General features: G+C 54.3%; 9 protein-coding genes across 9 annotated transcripts; 6 read left to right on the top strand and 3 right to left on the bottom strand.

Annotated features, from left to right (window-relative positions):
- Positions 1–634: 634 nt before the first annotated feature.
- BU26DRAFT_394915 (uncharacterized protein) lies at positions 635–853 on the top strand (the record flags this gene model as incomplete). The annotated part of the gene is made up of 1 exon (XM_033822737.1): positions 635–853. A coding segment is annotated over one exon (219 nt), but the record flags the coding sequence as incomplete, so codon positions are not given.
- Positions 854–2,679: 1,826 nt separating this feature from the next.
- BU26DRAFT_441545 (nagb/rpia/CoA transferase-like protein) lies at positions 2,680–3,792 on the top strand (the record flags this gene model as incomplete). Its single annotated transcript, XM_033824460.1, has 2 exons — positions 2,680–3,654; positions 3,703–3,792. 2 exons carry the CDS (start codon positions 2,680–2,682, stop codon positions 3,790–3,792), a joined length of 1,065 nt encoding a protein of 354 aa, XP_033675999.1.
- Positions 3,793–4,469: 677 nt separating this feature from the next.
- On the top strand, positions 4,470–5,269 carry BU26DRAFT_586583 (uncharacterized protein; the record flags this gene model as incomplete). The annotated part of the gene is made up of 1 exon (XM_033834662.1): positions 4,470–5,269. The coding sequence occupies one exon, from the start codon at positions 4,470–4,472 to the stop codon at positions 4,935–4,937; it is 468 nt and encodes a 155-aa protein (XP_033675998.1). The 3' UTR covers positions 4,938–5,269.
- Positions 5,270–5,608: 339 nt separating this feature from the next.
- On the bottom strand, positions 5,609–6,944 carry BU26DRAFT_511797 (RIO1-domain-containing protein; the record flags this gene model as incomplete). The annotated part of the gene is made up of 2 exons (XM_033827334.1): positions 5,609–6,820; positions 6,882–6,944. The coding sequence occupies 2 exons, from the start codon at positions 6,942–6,944 to the stop codon at positions 5,609–5,611; spliced, it is 1,275 nt and encodes a 424-aa protein (XP_033675997.1).
- A 338-nt stretch (positions 6,945–7,282) lies between these two features.
- Positions 7,283–10,269, top strand: BU26DRAFT_535542 (26S proteasome non-ATPase-like protein regulatory subunit 2; the record flags this gene model as incomplete). The annotated part of the gene is made up of 6 exons (XM_033831291.1): positions 7,283–7,427; positions 7,494–7,558; positions 7,617–7,781; positions 7,830–8,179; positions 8,230–10,189; positions 10,249–10,269. The coding sequence occupies 6 exons, from the start codon at positions 7,283–7,285 to the stop codon at positions 10,267–10,269; spliced, it is 2,706 nt and encodes a 901-aa protein (XP_033675996.1).
- Positions 10,270–10,549: 280 nt separating this feature from the next.
- BU26DRAFT_511795 (uncharacterized protein) lies at positions 10,550–11,242 on the bottom strand (the record flags this gene model as incomplete). The annotated part of the gene is made up of 1 exon (XM_033827333.1): positions 10,550–11,242. One exon carries the CDS (start codon positions 11,240–11,242, stop codon positions 10,550–10,552), a length of 693 nt encoding a protein of 230 aa, XP_033675995.1.
- A 990-nt stretch (positions 11,243–12,232) lies between these two features.
- On the bottom strand, positions 12,233–12,905 carry BU26DRAFT_185716 (uncharacterized protein). Its single transcript, XM_033820451.1, has 2 exons — positions 12,436–12,905; positions 12,233–12,372 (listed from the first exon to the last, which is right to left on the bottom strand). Exons 1-2 carry the CDS (start codon positions 12,723–12,725, stop codon positions 12,339–12,341), a joined length of 324 nt encoding a protein of 107 aa, XP_033675994.1. The 5' UTR covers positions 12,726–12,905; the 3' UTR covers positions 12,233–12,338.
- Positions 12,906–13,214: 309 nt separating this feature from the next.
- BU26DRAFT_511793 (uncharacterized protein) lies at positions 13,215–13,976 on the top strand (the record flags this gene model as incomplete). The annotated part of the gene is made up of 1 exon (XM_033827332.1): positions 13,215–13,976. One exon carries the CDS (start codon positions 13,215–13,217, stop codon positions 13,974–13,976), a length of 762 nt encoding a protein of 253 aa, XP_033675993.1.
- A 544-nt stretch (positions 13,977–14,520) lies between these two features.
- Positions 14,521–15,952, top strand: BU26DRAFT_469612 (COPI associated). The gene is made up of 6 exons (XM_033825321.1): positions 14,521–14,583; positions 14,682–14,756; positions 15,016–15,059; positions 15,116–15,199; positions 15,250–15,385; positions 15,445–15,952. The coding sequence occupies exons 1-6, from the start codon at positions 14,564–14,566 to the stop codon at positions 15,479–15,481; spliced, it is 396 nt and encodes a 131-aa protein (XP_033675992.1). The 5' UTR covers positions 14,521–14,563; the 3' UTR covers positions 15,482–15,952.
- The last annotated feature ends 509 nt before the right edge of the window (positions 15,953–16,461 follow it).

The following is a 16,461-nucleotide window of genomic DNA, read 5'->3' as shown; positions in this document are numbered from 1 at the left end:
CTCGGATACAGGGTGGCTGAATGTACAGTGCAAGCTGTGATGCGGTTGCGAGGTGTGATGGGTGCGCTGTTTCTGTTGGCGATAAGCGTAACCGTTGGTGGCTCACGATGACAGTCCCAGCAAACTTGGACATTCGCACGTGAGGTTGCCAGCTCAGCATATTGGGTCCTGGGTGCCTTCAAGAGCGCAACTGCGGCGAGTGTCCCGAAAATATATGGTGCGCGATACCGGTTCTTACTAAGGTGTCACTATCTGTTCAAGCGTGGTTTGATCTTTCCAAACGACTTCGAAGCAGAAGGACTTTTGGACGCTGAATTGACAGGCTTATACCTAGATCACAATGTAACCCCGAACGAGCGATCTGTGCTAAGCTTCACGGCGAGCGCTTCCCGTGTGCTTGCTTTGCTCGCACTCACGGTGACGCACGCAAAGTCGACATTCACTGCCCAACTCCACGTAAGCCTAGCAATCCCATACAGCAAATTTTCTACCAAACAAAATTTACTTCCTCCTACGCCAACTGCATCGCACTTTTATCCTCATCGACCTCCAACATCCCTACCTCTAACATCCTCACCTCGCATCATATTCCCCCCCCTACAATCCACCATCCACCATCCACCCCTCGCCAAAAATGCCATACATAATCTACGCCCCACGTCAACCGCGCTCCTTCGTAACCAACAACCCCATCATCTACATGGAAGCACGCTTCTGGGGCTGGAAAGTCGAGTCGCAGCCTTACGACGACGAATACTGCTACTTTGTACGCAAGCGAGAGCAGAGGCGCTATGAGACGGAGAGGAGGATTCAGGAGTTGGAGAGGATTTGGGCGGAGGAGCGGGAGAGGAGGATGGGGTTGAAGGGTGGAGAGGGGAAAAAGAAGGATGAGGAAGGTCCGGAGGGTGGGAACGAGCGGGAGGTAAACGTGGGGGAGAAATGCCAGGAGAAGAGGGATAGTGCGGTTGAGGGAGTTTGACAAGAATTCACTGAGCCTGAAATGCTCCAGTGCGGGAAGAAAGGCTGAAAATGATGAGCTGGGGAGGCGAATTGGGTGGGTTGGCTAGCAGTGCATGCTGTTCTTCGCTCTGAAGCATTCAGGAACTCACGAGGTCGAGTAGAGGTACGAGTTCTTGGAGTCAGCTCAACCGCTAACTTTCTAGTAACCTGTCCGGCACACCCTTTCTGAACAAGATTAAAACGTTAACACTTCAGAGCCCTAGCGCTGCACAAGGCATGTCCATTGTAAGCACCATGCCTCGACCAAAATCTACTCCATGTTGAGCTCGGGAATACATTGCGTCGATGGCCAGATAAAATTTTCGGCCGCTTCCTGGTACAGATGGTTGATCACGCTGGAGCTGGGAAGTCCGCCTAATGCATTCTCCCGCGAAGCCGCTCCAGGAGGACTCCAGCGAATTGTACAAAGAAACGGGGCGAGGCTCACCTGCACCCTCGGAAGCGCCCGACGAAGGGACTTCCCGGCACAGAGCCTACCCTTCAACTCACCGCTAAAGACGGCCTGGCGCTGTATTTCAAGATGCAATATCCTGGCTAGGGTGGATGAGGCAGTAATGAAAGGCATGCGGTGGAGAGCAACGGCTCGCTCTTAGCTCTGTTGGCTCAATCAGACGGCAAAAAATCCGTTTTGGGAGGGAAAGAAGGCGCTATCTATGGGCCTTCACCGGCGGTAAATCATTCGAAAGGCTATCGAACTGTTTATTACAATGCTGGTTTCTTTTCCCTGCTCCGAAACATGGATAGATGTTCGGAGGCTGCTGATGGAGCCCTGACATGCCTATATCGAATGCGAAGTCGCTTGAATATTTTGAGAGCAGGCTGTCATGGAAATCGCTTGCGCTTCTAGCTAATATGCTTGTGCTGTTTTCCTCGCGAGAGTATGTGGCCTCGAACTGTTCAATTCGCTTTGGCGCTACACTTTGAGGTTGGTCTTATTCCGAATGTAATCTTTACGGGCGTTCTCGTCCTGTTATGCCTTGCGCAGATATTGCACTGCCATATCGGATTGCTGATAGTCTGTCTTGGATGAAGATGCCGTCTGGGAAAGGGTATGATGACTCTTGGGTAATGTGGGTGTCCATGTATAAAGCTCTAAGAGGGAGATGTTCGCCTGGGTGAAAGGCTGCATAAGAATTGATTTGATGAAGGAGGGAAAGGAAAAAAATCAAGAGTCGGACAGTACGAAAATCAAAGGCGAAAATTAAGACAAAGTTGAATAAAGGTTAATTTACTACGTCCCACCAGATTACTCAATAAACCGTGGATTTGTTGACCCCAGAGAACCACGGTTGAGTTCGCAGACGCTTGGTGGTCGGCGAATTGAGTTTTTTGAGTCTCCGGTGTTGGTGCACTGACCACTCAGATCGGTGACACAAAAAATACGAACTGCGTATCGATAAGGTAATGACTAAGCAATGACTCAACTGCATTTCGAACTTCTGCTGAAGCGGACCACAGGCAATATACTATGGAATGCTCTCCAGCTTAGGTCTCAAAATCCACAATCGATTCACGCCATTTAGCACTATCAGGAAGTTCAAGAGTAGGCCTCCTGAACAACGCCAGACTTCCCCACCACGAATTTCGAGCCTAAAAGCAACCCGTCTCGAACTCCCACCGACCGCAAAGGAAGCAGAAGCACACTCAATCGCCGTCACAATGAGTGCCCAAACTCCTACGGCAGAGAAGCCGCTGCCGGAATTCGACATTGTCTCAACATACAGCTCAATCCTACAAGCAGATCCTGACCTAACAATGCCCGTCGCCGCAATCGAAGCCTTGGTGGAAGCGATTGCGCACAGCAGCGTCTCCACCGTCGCCGAAACGCTTGCCCTTCTCGAACACCACACAGCCGTTCTCAAAGCCTCGATACCGAACCCAATCTCCCTCTCCGCGGGCACCGACCTCTTCCAAAGATACCTCATCACGACGCTGAATCGGCCAGCAGCCTTGAACTTGGGACCGGGCGATGACTTCAGGGCGATACGGAATCATTTGCTGTCGAACGGAAGGCTCTTTGTAGAAAGGGCCAAGCAGAGTAGGGAGAAGATTGCGAGCTTTGGCAAGCATTTCATCCGAGACGGGGCTACGGTGCTCACAAACGGCGGATCAAGAGTTGTAGGTGCGTTGCTGAGGCGGGCAGCTGAGTCCAGCACTATGCGCTTCAGGGTCATATACGTGCTGTCGCCGTCGAGCTCCTCAGACTCGAGAGAGGGTCACCAGACCGTTGCAGATCTCCGAGCCCACAACGTACCCGTTGCTACCATTCCGGACTCGGCGGTGGCATACTCGTTGGGCAAGGTGGATATGGTTATCGTGGGCGCTGAGGGTGTTGTCGAGAACGGAGGCATCATTTCAAGACTAGGTACATACCAGATGGGTCTGCTGGCTAAGAGCAAGGGAAAGCCCTTCTACGTCGTCGCGGAGAGCCATAAGTTCGTCAGGCTATATCCGCTAAGCCAATTCGACCTTCCCATCGAGCAAAAGGTTCTGGATTTCAAAGTCACCGATGATAACAAGGCCACCCATGGGCAAACCAAACCCACCGAGGACGAAGGAATTGCCGACATGAACGCTAAGGAGATACAGTCGAAATGCTCCGGGCTTAATGCTGACGATGCTGTGGATTTCACGGTACGTACCTCTTAACAATATCTCGGACACTACTAAATCTTTCTGTAGCCCCCGGATCTCATATCGGGCATCATCACAGAGTCTGGCGTGCTCACTCCCTCTGCGGTGTCAGAAGAGCTGATCAAGATATGGTTCTGAGCCCTGTCCCGAACATGGACGGCCCTCCCTACCGCACCTTGCTATACTTATCTACCCTCGGAATCCGGACTTTCGACCCGTTGAAGAGTCTCTGACCTAGCGCTTACGCGCATACTAGGTCCCTCGATGACGCCTTTCTGCGTGCCGGTACCAGACTGTTGCACAGCGCGAAGAACGAGGGTGCTGAGGAGAAGAGCCATGTCTGGACTGGCAATGCGCTTGACGAGGAGTGGGTCCAGGTAGGCAAGCGAGATATGCGACGTTACAGCATGAGCACGCTCGAGAAGGGGCCGCCAGCGCGTCGGCGCCACTCAAGGGCCAGCGGCTTTTGAGTCCAGCTGTCCGCTTGGGGAGTCAAAGAGTGCACGAGTTCGAGTGAGGTATATGGATCTGTATATCGAAGTAATTGATAGCCCAGTAGACCTCTCGAACTACAATCTAAAACATCATCTTGCATGTGAACGAGTCGTGAGAAACTTCCGCTCTCCACATCACAAATAGACGTACTCCAAACAGTTCCCCCCTTCACACATCCACCACCACTACAAATACACATCCCCAAACCAAGCCAAAACCATGCCCCATATAACCTTCTTCAAGAAAACACAATCCACGCCCAGAGCCAGCTAGCAGCACACACTTTCCTTTCCCCCATCGCTATCGCTATCACCACCACCATGCCCACATCCGCACCCCCCACCAAAACAAGGTACCTAATCCACACCACGCACCACCCGCGCCCCTACTACACGCGCCTGCTCTTCCTCGCCAACGACTTCTCTACCTGGGGCTTCCGCGTCGAATGCCATCCCCAAGGCTCGCCGTACATACTCGAGACGCGGCGGCGGGAGCACAGGGCGGCAGCGAAGGGCGATGTGCGGCCGGGTCTGCTTGCGATTTGGGCGCTCGAGGTGCGCAGGAGGGGCGTTGAGGGCGAGGCTGAGGAAGAGCGGAGTGCGAGCGGGATGAAGGAGCGGCAGATTAGGGTGTCGAGGCTTTTTCGCGATTTTGTGAGGGGGGTTGCGGAGTTTGGTGAGTATAGTAGCGCTGCTTGGCCATGTCGACGGATGGGATTGAATACGTGGCTGGGAGACAGGCCGGCTGATAGCACGAGAAAGATCCTCGCGATCCCCACGAGCCTATAGACCTCCTCCTCACACACGCGGACATCTGGAGCAAAGCGACCGCAGATATCTGGAGCGTAACACCCAAAAAAATCGACCTCGTAACGCTCTACACGCGGCTGCTCGACTACCTGCGCTACTCGTCCAACGTGCGCTTACCAGGGTGGGCGGACCCGGACATAACGCGCGCGGACTGCCTAACGTTCGAGTTCCGGTGGCATGAGAAATTCGTCAAGCAGCATGTTGTGGCGGCCGTGAACAAGGCGGTGAATGCGTGTCCGGGGCGGATGGGCCGGGTGCAAAAGGTGAGTACGACTGGATTTATCAAGGTGGAGCTTTGGGTGAAGGTGGAGGTGGAGGAGGGTGGTGCGATGGGAGAGGGAGAGGTGGGGGATGATTTGCCGAGGTATGAGAGTGTGGAGATGCCGCCGGCTTATGAGGAGGCGGCGGAGGATAGGGGGGAGGGGATGGAGTTGGCAGGTGAAGAAGATGGGGTAGCAGGAGTCTGAATGAGAGAGTTTTGGGGAAACGGGAAACTCACGAAAGACATGCGCAAGACCAATTGGCGCTCTCATGCGTTTATATTTCATGTAAATCATGTTTCATATCAAAGTAGACTTTTGAGGGAACCTAGTTGCGCTCCGAAATGTGGGTATCAAATTGAAAAATGGAGAGTAAGATCAAGGTGTCTCTTAAAGCGCCCATCCCGCCTTTGCCTTGGCTGCCTTGGTGGATATTGTAGGTGCAGAGGAAGGCTTGATCTCGCTAAGGTCAGGCAGCGGATCGTTGTCTCGGATGTCCAGAATGGTCATCTGAGAGGCAAGAGCTGATGGAGTCGTCTGGGTGTCGGTGGCCAAGTCTTCAATTATCGGCTCATCAGCGTCAAGTGCATCGTTCTCTACGGCATCCTGCTCGCCACCGTCTTCCTCCTCACTCTCATCCTCTTGTTCTATCGCTCCCGCATCTCCATCCACGCCGTGTTCCTTCATGTAGGTATCCAACTCTTTTGCCATCTTCTTGCTGAACCCACTTGCCTCGACTTCAACGTCCAGTCTCTTAAGAACAGTCTTCGTCGACTCTTTGAAGAACGGCCCGGGTTCGTCGCTCGTGAAGCCGAAACGCCGATCGAAAAAGCGCTTGATGCAGGCCACATCTCTGTCGAAGTAGTATTCGGCGTTGGGATGCGATATCGACACCATCTGGGGAAAGTCAATGATGGTGGGTACCAGTATAATCTTGTCGTCGTCTTCGTGTTTCTCTTCGACCAAGATGTTGAACTCATTGAAGTCACCATGGATGAGGCCGTATCGTGCGAGCCGTACTATGAGGGCAAGAAGCTCAGCATACAGCGCTGACGGGTCACCAACTTTGGAGATCTGTCGCATGGGGAAGGCATCCACAAGGCTCATCACTATGGTATGCCTGTTCTGACCGATGGGCTCCGGGACAGGAAACCCTTCTCTTCGGAGTGCTTTCATGAACTCGAATTCCTTCAGAGCAGCCAGCCGTGACATGTACATCCATGAGCCGGACTGTCGATTGCGGAGGTAATCGCGGTTTGCCTTTACGGTGCGGAAGGATATGCGGCCGAGACGGTGTATCTTTAGGACTAGCTGCTTTCCCGTGTCCGATGCGCAGACCAAGATGTCCGACTCTTTTCCCACTCCAATCTGATTACCCACAGAGTATACAGTCGAAGCCTTGGTATGCGTATGGAGGGCGAGGTAATCGAGCCCGCCGTACGTGAGCCGGTAGCCATCGTACTTGGCGTTCTTGACCTTCGCAATCAGCCCGATCTTCGCGATATTGGATATGCTCTTTTGAACGCCGCCGCCACGGAGGGAGGCAATCTGAGATATCAAGGGCGTAGGCACGACTTCATGGTTGCGGCTGCCCATTTCTGTCTGGGGGTCTCGATCAGCGTTAGCCCTCAAGCGTGACGAAATGCAAATTTGAGGCGCATACCGCAGTGAGAACGCGCCAGTCATCCGGACCGAGATAGCGAATATTTTTGACGTTCAGCTTCATTTTGACGATAACTCGAGACCGTGTGATAATTTCCGAGGCGTCGTTGCAGGGATAGATTGCGGGGTGGGGAAGATTTTGGACATTTCTCGAGGTCGGAGCTCCGCGAGGGCGCGCCGTGGTCTTGGCGTCCGGCCGCTGAAGAGAGCTCGCAACCTCACCGTCAACACCCTCTCCATTACATAACCCCCAGCTCCACCCCAACCCTCTCGCGCCCCGAAGCTCCCAGGCTGCTCCTATCGCTTCCGGAGACAGCAGTTTTTGGTTTAGGCGTCGGACCTCATCGTCACCCAGTCCAGCAAACACAGTTCGCCGCCGCCGTAACTCCCTCCGTAATCAACATGGCAAAGGAAGACGAGAAGAAGCCCACAGCTGCTGAGAAGGGCAAAGGAAAGGCTGTGAATGGGGCTGCTGACAAGAAGGAGGCAAAGAAAGACAAAGATGGAAAGCCCGACCTGGAAGACAAGAAGGGCGGGATACCTGATGGTAAGGCTTTTGCGGAAACGCTGTTGGAGCTTCATGGTGCGGATACATGCTGACCATCGTATACAGAGGAGCTCAGCGAGGAGGACCAGCAGCTCAAGAGCGACCTGGAGATGCTGGTAGAGCGGATACTAGTAGGCCACTTTCCCCAAACGCGGACCCATGCTCGCGCTGACCGAGTCTGCCATCCAGGGCCCAGATACCGACCTGTACCATCCTGCCCTCGAGAAGATCAAGGAGTTCATCAAGACATCGACGAGTTCCATGACGGCCGTGCCGAAGCCGCTCAAGTTCCTGAGACCCCACTATGAGAGCTTAGAAAAGGCGTATGAGTCCTGGCCGGAAGGAGACAACAAAGTATGCTGCTGCAGCGCGGGGTACGAATGCGGATGCTGATGGTACCAGAAATCCTTCGCCGACATGCTGTCGGTCCTCGGAATGACCTACTCCGACGAAGACCGTGTCGACTGCTTGAAGTACCGTCTCCAAGCACCCTCTACAGATATCGGCTCGTGGGGACATGAGTACATGCGCCACCTCGCCCTCGAGATCGGCAAAGAGTTCCAGACGCGGTTGAATGATGACAAGTCGACCGACGACATCACCGACCTCGCCGTCTCGCTGATACCGTTCTTCTTGAAGCACAACGCCGAGGCCGATGCTGTAGATCTCTTGTCGGACCTGGAGATGATCGACCAGATCGAGCAGTATCTGGACGAGGACACATACGCCAGGGTGTGTTTGTACATGGTCAGGTAAGGGAGACAGACGACATCTGAGTCGAGCTGTGATTGACGATTGCCAGCACCGTGCCGCTGCTCACATACCCCGACAACGACAAATTCCTCCGCTCGGCTTTCTCGATCTACCGAAAATACAAGCAGTATACTCAGGCAATAATCCTGGCCATACGGTTGAACGACCGTGACCTGATCGAAGAGACATTCAACTCTACCGACGACAAGGCAATACGGAGGCAAATGGCATTCCTCATCTCTCGGCAGCGGATATGGTTCGATGTATCTGACGATGAGGACCCGGAGCTTCAGGAGTGTTTGAGCAACACTAGACTGTCGGACCACTTCAAGGCGCTCGGCAAGGAGCTGAACATTCTTGACCCGAAGACACCAGACGACATCTACAAGACACACCTCGAGAGCAGCAGAACAGCGGGCCTGACCAACACCGATTCCGCGAGGCACAATCTCGCATCCGCCTTTGTCAATGCATTCGTCAACGCTGGCTTCGGAAACGACAAGCTGATGCTCAACTCCGATAGCAAGAACAGCTGGGTCTGGAAGACGAAAGATGAGGGTATGCTTTCCACAGCCGCCTCCCTCGGCATGCTCATGCTGTGGGATGTGGAGATGGGTCTTGACAAGATCGACCCGTATACTAATGTCGACGAGGACATGATCAAAGCTGGTGCCATGCTTGCCACAGGTCTTTTCAACTCCGGTGTGCGGATGGAGTCGGATCCTGCCATGGCTCTGCTCGGTGATGAGGATAACCTGGGGCACAAGAACATCAACATCCGCATGGCCTCTATCATGGGTCTGGGTCTAGCTTATGCCGGGTCAAACAAGGAGGAGCTCCTGGAGTTCCTCCTACCCATCGTTGCCGACACGAACCTAGACATGCAGCTCTCGGCTATGGCAGCTCTATCGCTTGGTCTGATCTTCGTCGGCTCAGCCAATGGAGAAGTCACCGATGCGATAATCAACACACTCATGGACGAGGACAGGTCGAAGCAGCTCAAGGATAAATGGACGCGATTTATGTCCCTCGGTCTCGCGCTTCTATTCTTTGGCCAGCAAGAAGAGGTCGACGTCATCCTGGAGACGCTAAAGGCTCTAGATCATCCCATGGCGAAGGCCTCATCCGTCCTTGCTGAGGTGTGTGCCTGGGCAGGCACTGGCAATGTATTGAAGATTCAGCAGCTCCTCCATATCTGCAATGAGCATATCGAAGAGGACAGCGAAGAGAAGAAGGGCGACGAGCTGCTTCAGTCGTACGCCGTCATTGGACTATCAATAGTTGCCATGGGCGAGGACGTCGGTCAGGATATGATCCTGCGCACCTTCGGCCACCTGATGCATTACGGCGAGGCCAACATCCGGAAAGGCGTTCCGCTAGCAATGGCCCTCATAAGCCCTAGCAATCCCCAGATGAAGGTCTACGATACTCTTTCACGGTACTCGCACGACAATGACAACGACGTCGCCATCAACGCCATCTTCGCCATGGGTCTCCTCGGCGCCGGCACAAACAACGCTCGTCTCGCACAGCTACTTCGACAGCTTGCAAGCTACTATCATCGAGATCCTAACGCACTCTTCATGGTGCGCATTGCCCAGGGTCTCCTCCACATGGGCAAGGGCACCCTCTCGGCGAATCCCTTCCACACCGACCGGCAAGTCCTGTCCCGCGTCGCAGCGGCTGGCCTCCTCACCGTGCTCGTCTCGCTCATCGATGCGAAGTCTTTCATTGTCGGTGACTCGCATTATCTACTGTACTTCATGGCCACGGCCATTACCCCGCGCTTCCTCATTACCCTCGATGAGGACCTTAAGCCTCTCACAGTCAATGTGCGCGTTGGTCAGGCGGTGGATATCGTGGGCCAGGCAGGTCGACCGAAGACGATTACCGGGTGGCAGACACAGAGTACTCCGGTCCTGCTGTCGCACGGCGAGAGGGCGGAGCTAGAAGATGAGAAGTATCTGAGCTTGAGTAATGTGCTGGAGGGTGTGGTGATTTTGAGAAAGGTAAGCAATCACACATTCCTCGTTTGAATAAATGGATGAATGCTAATCATTATGCACAGAATCCCGATTGGGAAGATTGAGGAGATGTGGAAAGGGTGAGAGAAGTCCTTGCAGAACAATGAGTCTGCCGAAGAGCGCATTCTGGCATCCTAATAGAATCACGATCAATGCCCAAATGCCGGTCAAGAGGCCCACTGGGTACATCGTTGTATATATAGATGCGTAAGAGGATGAGTGAATGAAGTATTGGTATGCTTTCATTCTTCCTATCACATTCGCACTAACACCGGAGCGCATTAAGCGGAGAGTTTATCCCGTTACACTACTTATCAACTAGGTATACATCCTCCCCTTCAACCCTCAGTCCTCACGCGACCTCTCGAGCCGCAGATCGAGATCACTCCTCACCCTCCTCAACCGATTCAACCGCCCCTCAACAGACGGCGCCAGACTCGCCGTCGACCTGTTGACGGCGGTCGCACTATCCGACCACCGCCTCTTCACGCTGTTACTACTACTTTTACTCTTCTCCCCTCCCCCACCACCCTTTCTTGGCATGTTTTCTGCGCCTCTGCTAAGAAGAAACCAGTCTTTGAGCTTGTCCTTCCACCCCTTCTTCGAACCTTGCCCTTTCCCCTGCAGTTGCCCTTGCCGATCGCGCTCCCGGATGCGCCGCCCGTGCTCCTTCTCCCAGATCTTGACCGCTTTGGCGTGCCAGTTGTACTTTGCGTCTAGCTGCTGGTAGGCGGCGTGCCATTTCTTCGCTCTGCGGCGCGAGGCGGTAGCGATAGCGGGAGCAGGAGCCGGATTCTGTGGGGAGGTGTGGGCGTGGTCTTGGGGCTGCAGTGACGGTGACGGTGACGGTGACGGTGACGGCGTGCGGGTGTCGAGGTGTTGCACGCGCCAGCCCCAGGAGAGGAAGTCTCGCGTTAGGGTGCGGTCGAGGGTGGTGGTGGAGGATAGGGCGATGGGGGTCGGGAGGAGGGTTGGGTGCAGGGAGGTCGGGGTGCGGGTTAGGTTGTGCGAGGGGGGGATGTGGATGAGGTAGGGCATTTTGTCGTTGCCTGTTGCAGGAGGATGTGGATAGAATATGGGTGCTGAGGATAGGAGTATGGTCTTCGAGTGTGCTTGCTCGATGGTTTAAGTGTTGTGAAAGAGTAAGAGTGAAAGAGCTGACTTGAAGCTTATGGTATATATGTGAATGACGCCGCACATGGACAGACAGGACAGAACAGTATGAGGCTATAGTGAATATAGTGAAGAGACTGGCCCCATTCACCAAACGCTGAAGTGTCGGGGCATGCTGAGTCGACTTGAATCTCGCAACTACGCTAGTGCCGCGATAGGCAGGCCCGCCAAGCAAGCAATACAGCTCACGTGACGCGAATTCCCTGATGCGCTCTGGTGGCCTGCAGCCCCTAAGGGATCAATAGCCAATGGCATTCGAAGCCGGCGTTGGTAAGCCAGGGTGCCTTATGTCATGGATAAGGCTAGGACTGGACTACCTACCGGAGGTTGCCAGCCAGCCCTGCATGCTTTCTCTCTTCTAAAATGCCGCACCCGTTTCGAAGCTTCGAAGTCCTGACTCATTTGCCATTTCTCTGGCCCTCTTTATCCCCTCGCACCTCAACATATCTCAGATCCACGAATTTGTTCTCCCAGTCCCAGTCGCTGTACCACATGAACGTCTGCTTCATCCTGTCCTCGACCTGGCGCCCTTGCCTCAGGACCTCGTTTCCGACGACGAAGCCGTAGTCGTGCAGCTCGAGGATGCCGGCTGTGCGCATGATGCCGGACTCCTCGTCGACGGAGACGTGTTTCACGCGCCAGCCGTGGCAGTGGAAGATGTGGGCTATGGAGCGGTCGTCGGTTGCGAGGAGGGGCTTTGGCGGCGATGTAGGTTTATTGGGCGGTGGGGCGGCGAGGAGGTAGGGCATTGTGGTTGTGGTGAGTTGTAGGCAGGGAGTGTATGATTTCGTGTATGGGGTTTTGTTGTTTGGTTATGTCAGTCCGTGTGGTGCGAGGGCTCCGTTGAAAAAGAGTACAAGAGCGTGGAAGAGAACTTGCAGTATGTCATGTGCGAGAAACTTGCGTCACTGAAATTAGGCACGTGGCCTCCTTTCCAGGCCCCAAGGCTGCAAGGGCCATTCTATTCGCTCCTTCCTGAGTAGAGCCACTGGATCCTACACCGCATCCGTCAACATGATCAAACGCTTTCCACAGATGTCACTGGATTTCTTACCTACCTATTCGCTATTCTGCCTAGGTACTTCACATCCGGATCCTCAAACCCGTCTGCTTGGAGCATATCTTTTATTTTGCTCTCCATTTCCCGGCCGTTCAATCGCGCTTCGTCGATGGCCACGGTGTAATTGGGGCGTTCTATGATGCATGATGCAGAGACGATGTTGGGGACCTCGGAATCCTCGAACCATTTCGCAGTCCAGCTGTGATTGGCGCGCAGGAATAGGGCGATAGAGCGGTCGGGAGTTGCTAGGACGTGGGCGCTGCGCGGGGCGTGGAGGAGATACGGCATCTCGAAAGTGGTTTCAGGGGATGGCGTTTGCGGAACTGGTATAACAAGATGCTGTAAGAAGTATAGTGAGAGGTATGGAAAGAGTCTTAAGAGCCCCTAGCTGAACAATGCTGATGAAGATTGTGGAAGTTGGTGTCTCCTCCACATTGTGAATATCCCGTGAAGTCTATTCGCTTGATTTGAGACACGCCACTCGTTTACCACCTCCTGTTTAAGTACGGAATCTGACGTCGGTGTTCGTGTGAATGTATGGGGTATGTGCTAGAGACCGATTTGTCCGTCACGGACTTGTGAAGAGAGGGCTAAGCTTGGAGCGAAGGTGACTTCATTCAGGATATACTGTGAAAGCCCGTCTCCCTCTCTGCTTTCTGTGGAGCACTTCGCATACTGACAACACAGCTACTCACAGTAAGCACTGGTGCCTTACCTACATAGCCCCCGCGGGGGTTCGCCGCTGCACGCACAAGCCTGATAAATTTGTTTTCAAAAATGCCATACTTGATCTACCCACCTGAGTCTGAAGACAACAACCACAACGTATATGCCGTAAATTCCCCCGACGTGGTGGACGAGATTGTACTCCAAGACCTGCAGTCCTGGGGATGGAGGGTAGTCGAGCAGGGCGTCGATGATTCTCAGCATACAGTCTCCATACAAACCTATGATTTCCGCACGAGGAATACCACGGCCGAAGATAGAGGGGGGATGCCTTCGCTGCGACAAGTATGGCGCCGAGAGCACGTACGCAGAGGCCAGATAGTTCAACATGGTGGTGGGCGCACGAAAAGAACGGTGAAGAAGGAAGCAAAAGAGCCAAAAGAGCCGAAGCAGGAGGAGGACATCAAGGGAAAACGACGGAGTCTTGAAATGGCAACGAAGAAGATGAACAGGGCGAAACAGAGACTACAGCGCCTGGTTCCTAAAAGGGAGAGCAAGGAGCAGAAAATAAGGGGGAGCGAGGAGCAGGAAATACTGGAGAGCAGGGAGCAGGAAATACCAGAGAGCGTGGAGCAGGAAATACCGGAGATTGGTACATGGACCGAAATCGGGCTTGGAACTGTAGGCCACGAAGGGTCGGGCATCTTGGTTACGCGTACTATTGAAGTGACTTTGGAGGAAGAAACCTGCGTGGATCCGAATGCGAGGGAGATGATTTGGCCGATTGAAGAGCCTCCTTTGCAAGGACCACTCGCTCAAGGCACGCGGCGGGATGGGGGCGAAAGCCACCCAGAGGAGGCAGAATGGATATGAAGCAATCAAGTGAGCTCATAAAAGGCATGCCATTGCAGGAGTTTGGCATGGTGCCGTTTCCGTTCCGTCCCGAATAAGTTCCTGTATCGAGGATGTTGTCCAACGAAGCAAACGAGTGGGCCAGCAATTCTCAATAGAAGTGGAATACAGAGTTGAGTGACCTCAGGCAGAGTGGTTGAGCTAGCAAGGGTGTCGACCGCCCCAATTTGTGTGGTCATGCAGCGCGCTCTAATAGCTGGTCAGGTTGCAACGATGTCGTGACGGATATCCTATCGCAGTCGTCCGAATACTGCTGCCTGCGGAGGATGGATGTGATGGTGGGTGAACGTTGGAGGTTGCGCGCCCAGCCCTCGTTCTAGCCGTGGTTGCGAGCAGCCAATCACGATGCCGGTCGCCATGACGTCTTAGCGAGAAGCTTGGCTGTTACGCCAGCAGCTTGCAAGGTTCCCATCGACGTCGCGCAACAACCGCACACACCTCGACAACACTGTGTCTTTTTCGCGAATCCCGACTGCGCTCATCCTCCCCCATCGTCACTCCGTAAATCAGTCAAACTGCGGTACCCACATCTCTCCGATTCCTCCGCCATGGACTTCTCCGACATCTTGTGAGTGCGCCCTGAGCTGGAGCTAGCTTGCTAGGCTGCGAGATTGCCGAAGGGAGGCGGATTGCGCTGGAAGCATCGAAGCTAACTGGAGTGCGCAGTCGGATGGTGAACTTCGCCGTTGCCGTATTTATGGTCCTCGGCGGCGTTGCGAAGCTCTTCCAGTTCAGCGACTTGTGAGTTTACCAGTCGAATCCAGCCGCCATTTCATCAGACCTCCGAACCATCGACGCGCATAGCTATCGCTATCCTTCCTCGATTGATCATCGCCCAATGATCCGGTCGAATATACGGTAGACGTTGGCAGTCGGAGTTTGCATAGCGGAGCTCAACAAGGCACTCTCGCGGTCAAACTGTCAAGCAAGGCGCCAGAAACACAACGCATGCGCGAGCGCAGGGGATTCGATGGAAGAAGCAGGACTGACATCTTCTCAGCTCCAACATTATTCTTGGCGTGTATCTGATAATCTTCGGTCTTGGTAGGAATCCTCCGAATTACATCCAGTTGGAAACTATGTGCTAACCTAGGCCGCAGCTACGGCGCTTCTCGAATTCCAGATCCCGCAGCAAGTGGCCCGATATGCCTCGTTCATGTTCTCCTTCCTGGGCCGTGGCATCTGTAAGCGCAACCGCACTCGTCCCACCCGCTCAGCCGCTTATACCGTATAGTCTACATCTTTATCGGTTCGGTAATTGTTGGCGAGAAATGGTTCCGCATCGTCCCCGGCACGTTGGTTGGTGTCGTCGGCGTTGGATACGTGGTTCTTGAGTATATCCCGTCAATCGAGCCACCAGCAAACATGCGGTATGTCTTTCCTGAATCGTAAGCAGTCATCAAATATCAATCCTCTAACATGGTTACAGTGACGCCGACGCCGGGTGGGGTGCCGAACAAGTCTAGACGCCCTTCGGAATGCAGTCCGAGGATGGCGGTAGAAGATTCCTCGAGCAAGCTCGTTTACCCTTTACCAAAGGGGCAACGGGGCTTTGTGTGGTATTCGTGTACGCATCTGTGTGTGATATGGAAAGGGCCATTTGATCGGGTGGGCTTTGGTCCTGTTTCGGCGTCACGGGGTTTGCGCCTTGTACTTTTGCCAACGTCAACTGGGTATCTGGAGCAGAGGAGGAAGCGGAATTTGGATTTCATGTGCGCGAGGCCTTTTTGCGGAGGCAAGAAGTTTTTCAAGATAGTGTTTAGAGGCTTCAATTCACAAGGGTATCGTGACAGAAGCGCAGGCCGACACCTGAAGTTAAGCTCCTCGCTTCCAAGGTTGCTGTTAGTTGCAGAGCTGGGCGAGGCGGAACCAGGACCGGGCGATTAAGCGGCGCCTTGATTGGGCGCGCAGGCACCCAGCAGGTGGAGACAGACGTGGTGTCCACTATTATAAATCTACCGAGGAGACACGGCTCGCAGTCCGACGGCAACCGTTAGAGGGTTGACTGGACGGATGCAGAACAGGTGCTTTGCTTTTTGCTGTCGCCACAGCAGATCATCCCAGCAGGCCGGGCCGTCTCCTGACTGCTAACGGCTTGGGCGAAGCCACAGCCGAGAGAGGATATGCGTAAGCACACAAACACCGCCGCGCGTGCGTTCTGGAGGAGATGGCGCGGTCGGCGGTGAGGTTCGTGGGCGCGGAAGTGCTGGAGGCAGCCGGACGCCGAGGCGGGGCCCAGTGGCTCGCGCCCGTCGGCAGGAGGCCCAATGGGCGCCCTGGGAATTTCGCTGACATGCCCGCCCCGGACCGTGCTGCCCTGCACGCCGACATCTCCCAGTGCTGCGTGCCTGTTACGCATCGCAGCGCGCTCTCCAACGCCCAGCGCGCGTCGAACTATGGCGAGCAGCCGGCTCCGGGACCAGCGCGGCCACTCCTGCTAACCCCG

This window comes from Trematosphaeria pertusa, assembly GCF_010094035.1.
Source record: "Trematosphaeria pertusa strain CBS 122368 unplaced genomic scaffold BU26scaffold_26, whole genome shotgun sequence".
Lineage (NCBI taxonomy): Eukaryota > Fungi > Ascomycota > Dothideomycetes > Pleosporales > Trematosphaeriaceae > Trematosphaeria > Trematosphaeria pertusa.
Note: the sequence above shows the minus strand (reverse complement) of the source record. Positions and strands in the feature narration are given on the sequence as shown.

What these genes read in the sequence shown, in the direction of transcription:
- BU26DRAFT_185716 (XM_033820451.1), bottom strand. Translation starts at nt 12,725, where the DNA reads ATGCCGTATCTCCTCCACGCCCCGCGCAGCGCCCACGTCCTAGCAACT. An exon ending in CTAGGCAGAATAGCGAATAG is followed by an intron (nt 12,373 to 12,435) that starts GTAGGTAAGAAA and finishes GATGCGGTGTAG; the next exon opens with GATCCAGTGGCTCTACTCAG.
- BU26DRAFT_469612 (XM_033825321.1), top strand. Translation starts at nt 14,564, where the DNA reads ATGGACTTCTCCGACATCTT. An exon ending in CTCTTCCAGTTCAGCGACTT is followed by an intron (nt 14,757 to 15,015) that starts GTGAGTTTACCA and finishes ACATCTTCTCAG; the next exon opens with CTCCAACATTATTCTTGGCG. An exon ending in GAGCCACCAGCAAACATGCG is followed by an intron (nt 15,386 to 15,444) that starts GTATGTCTTTCC and finishes ACATGGTTACAG; the next exon opens with TGACGCCGACGCCGGGTGGG.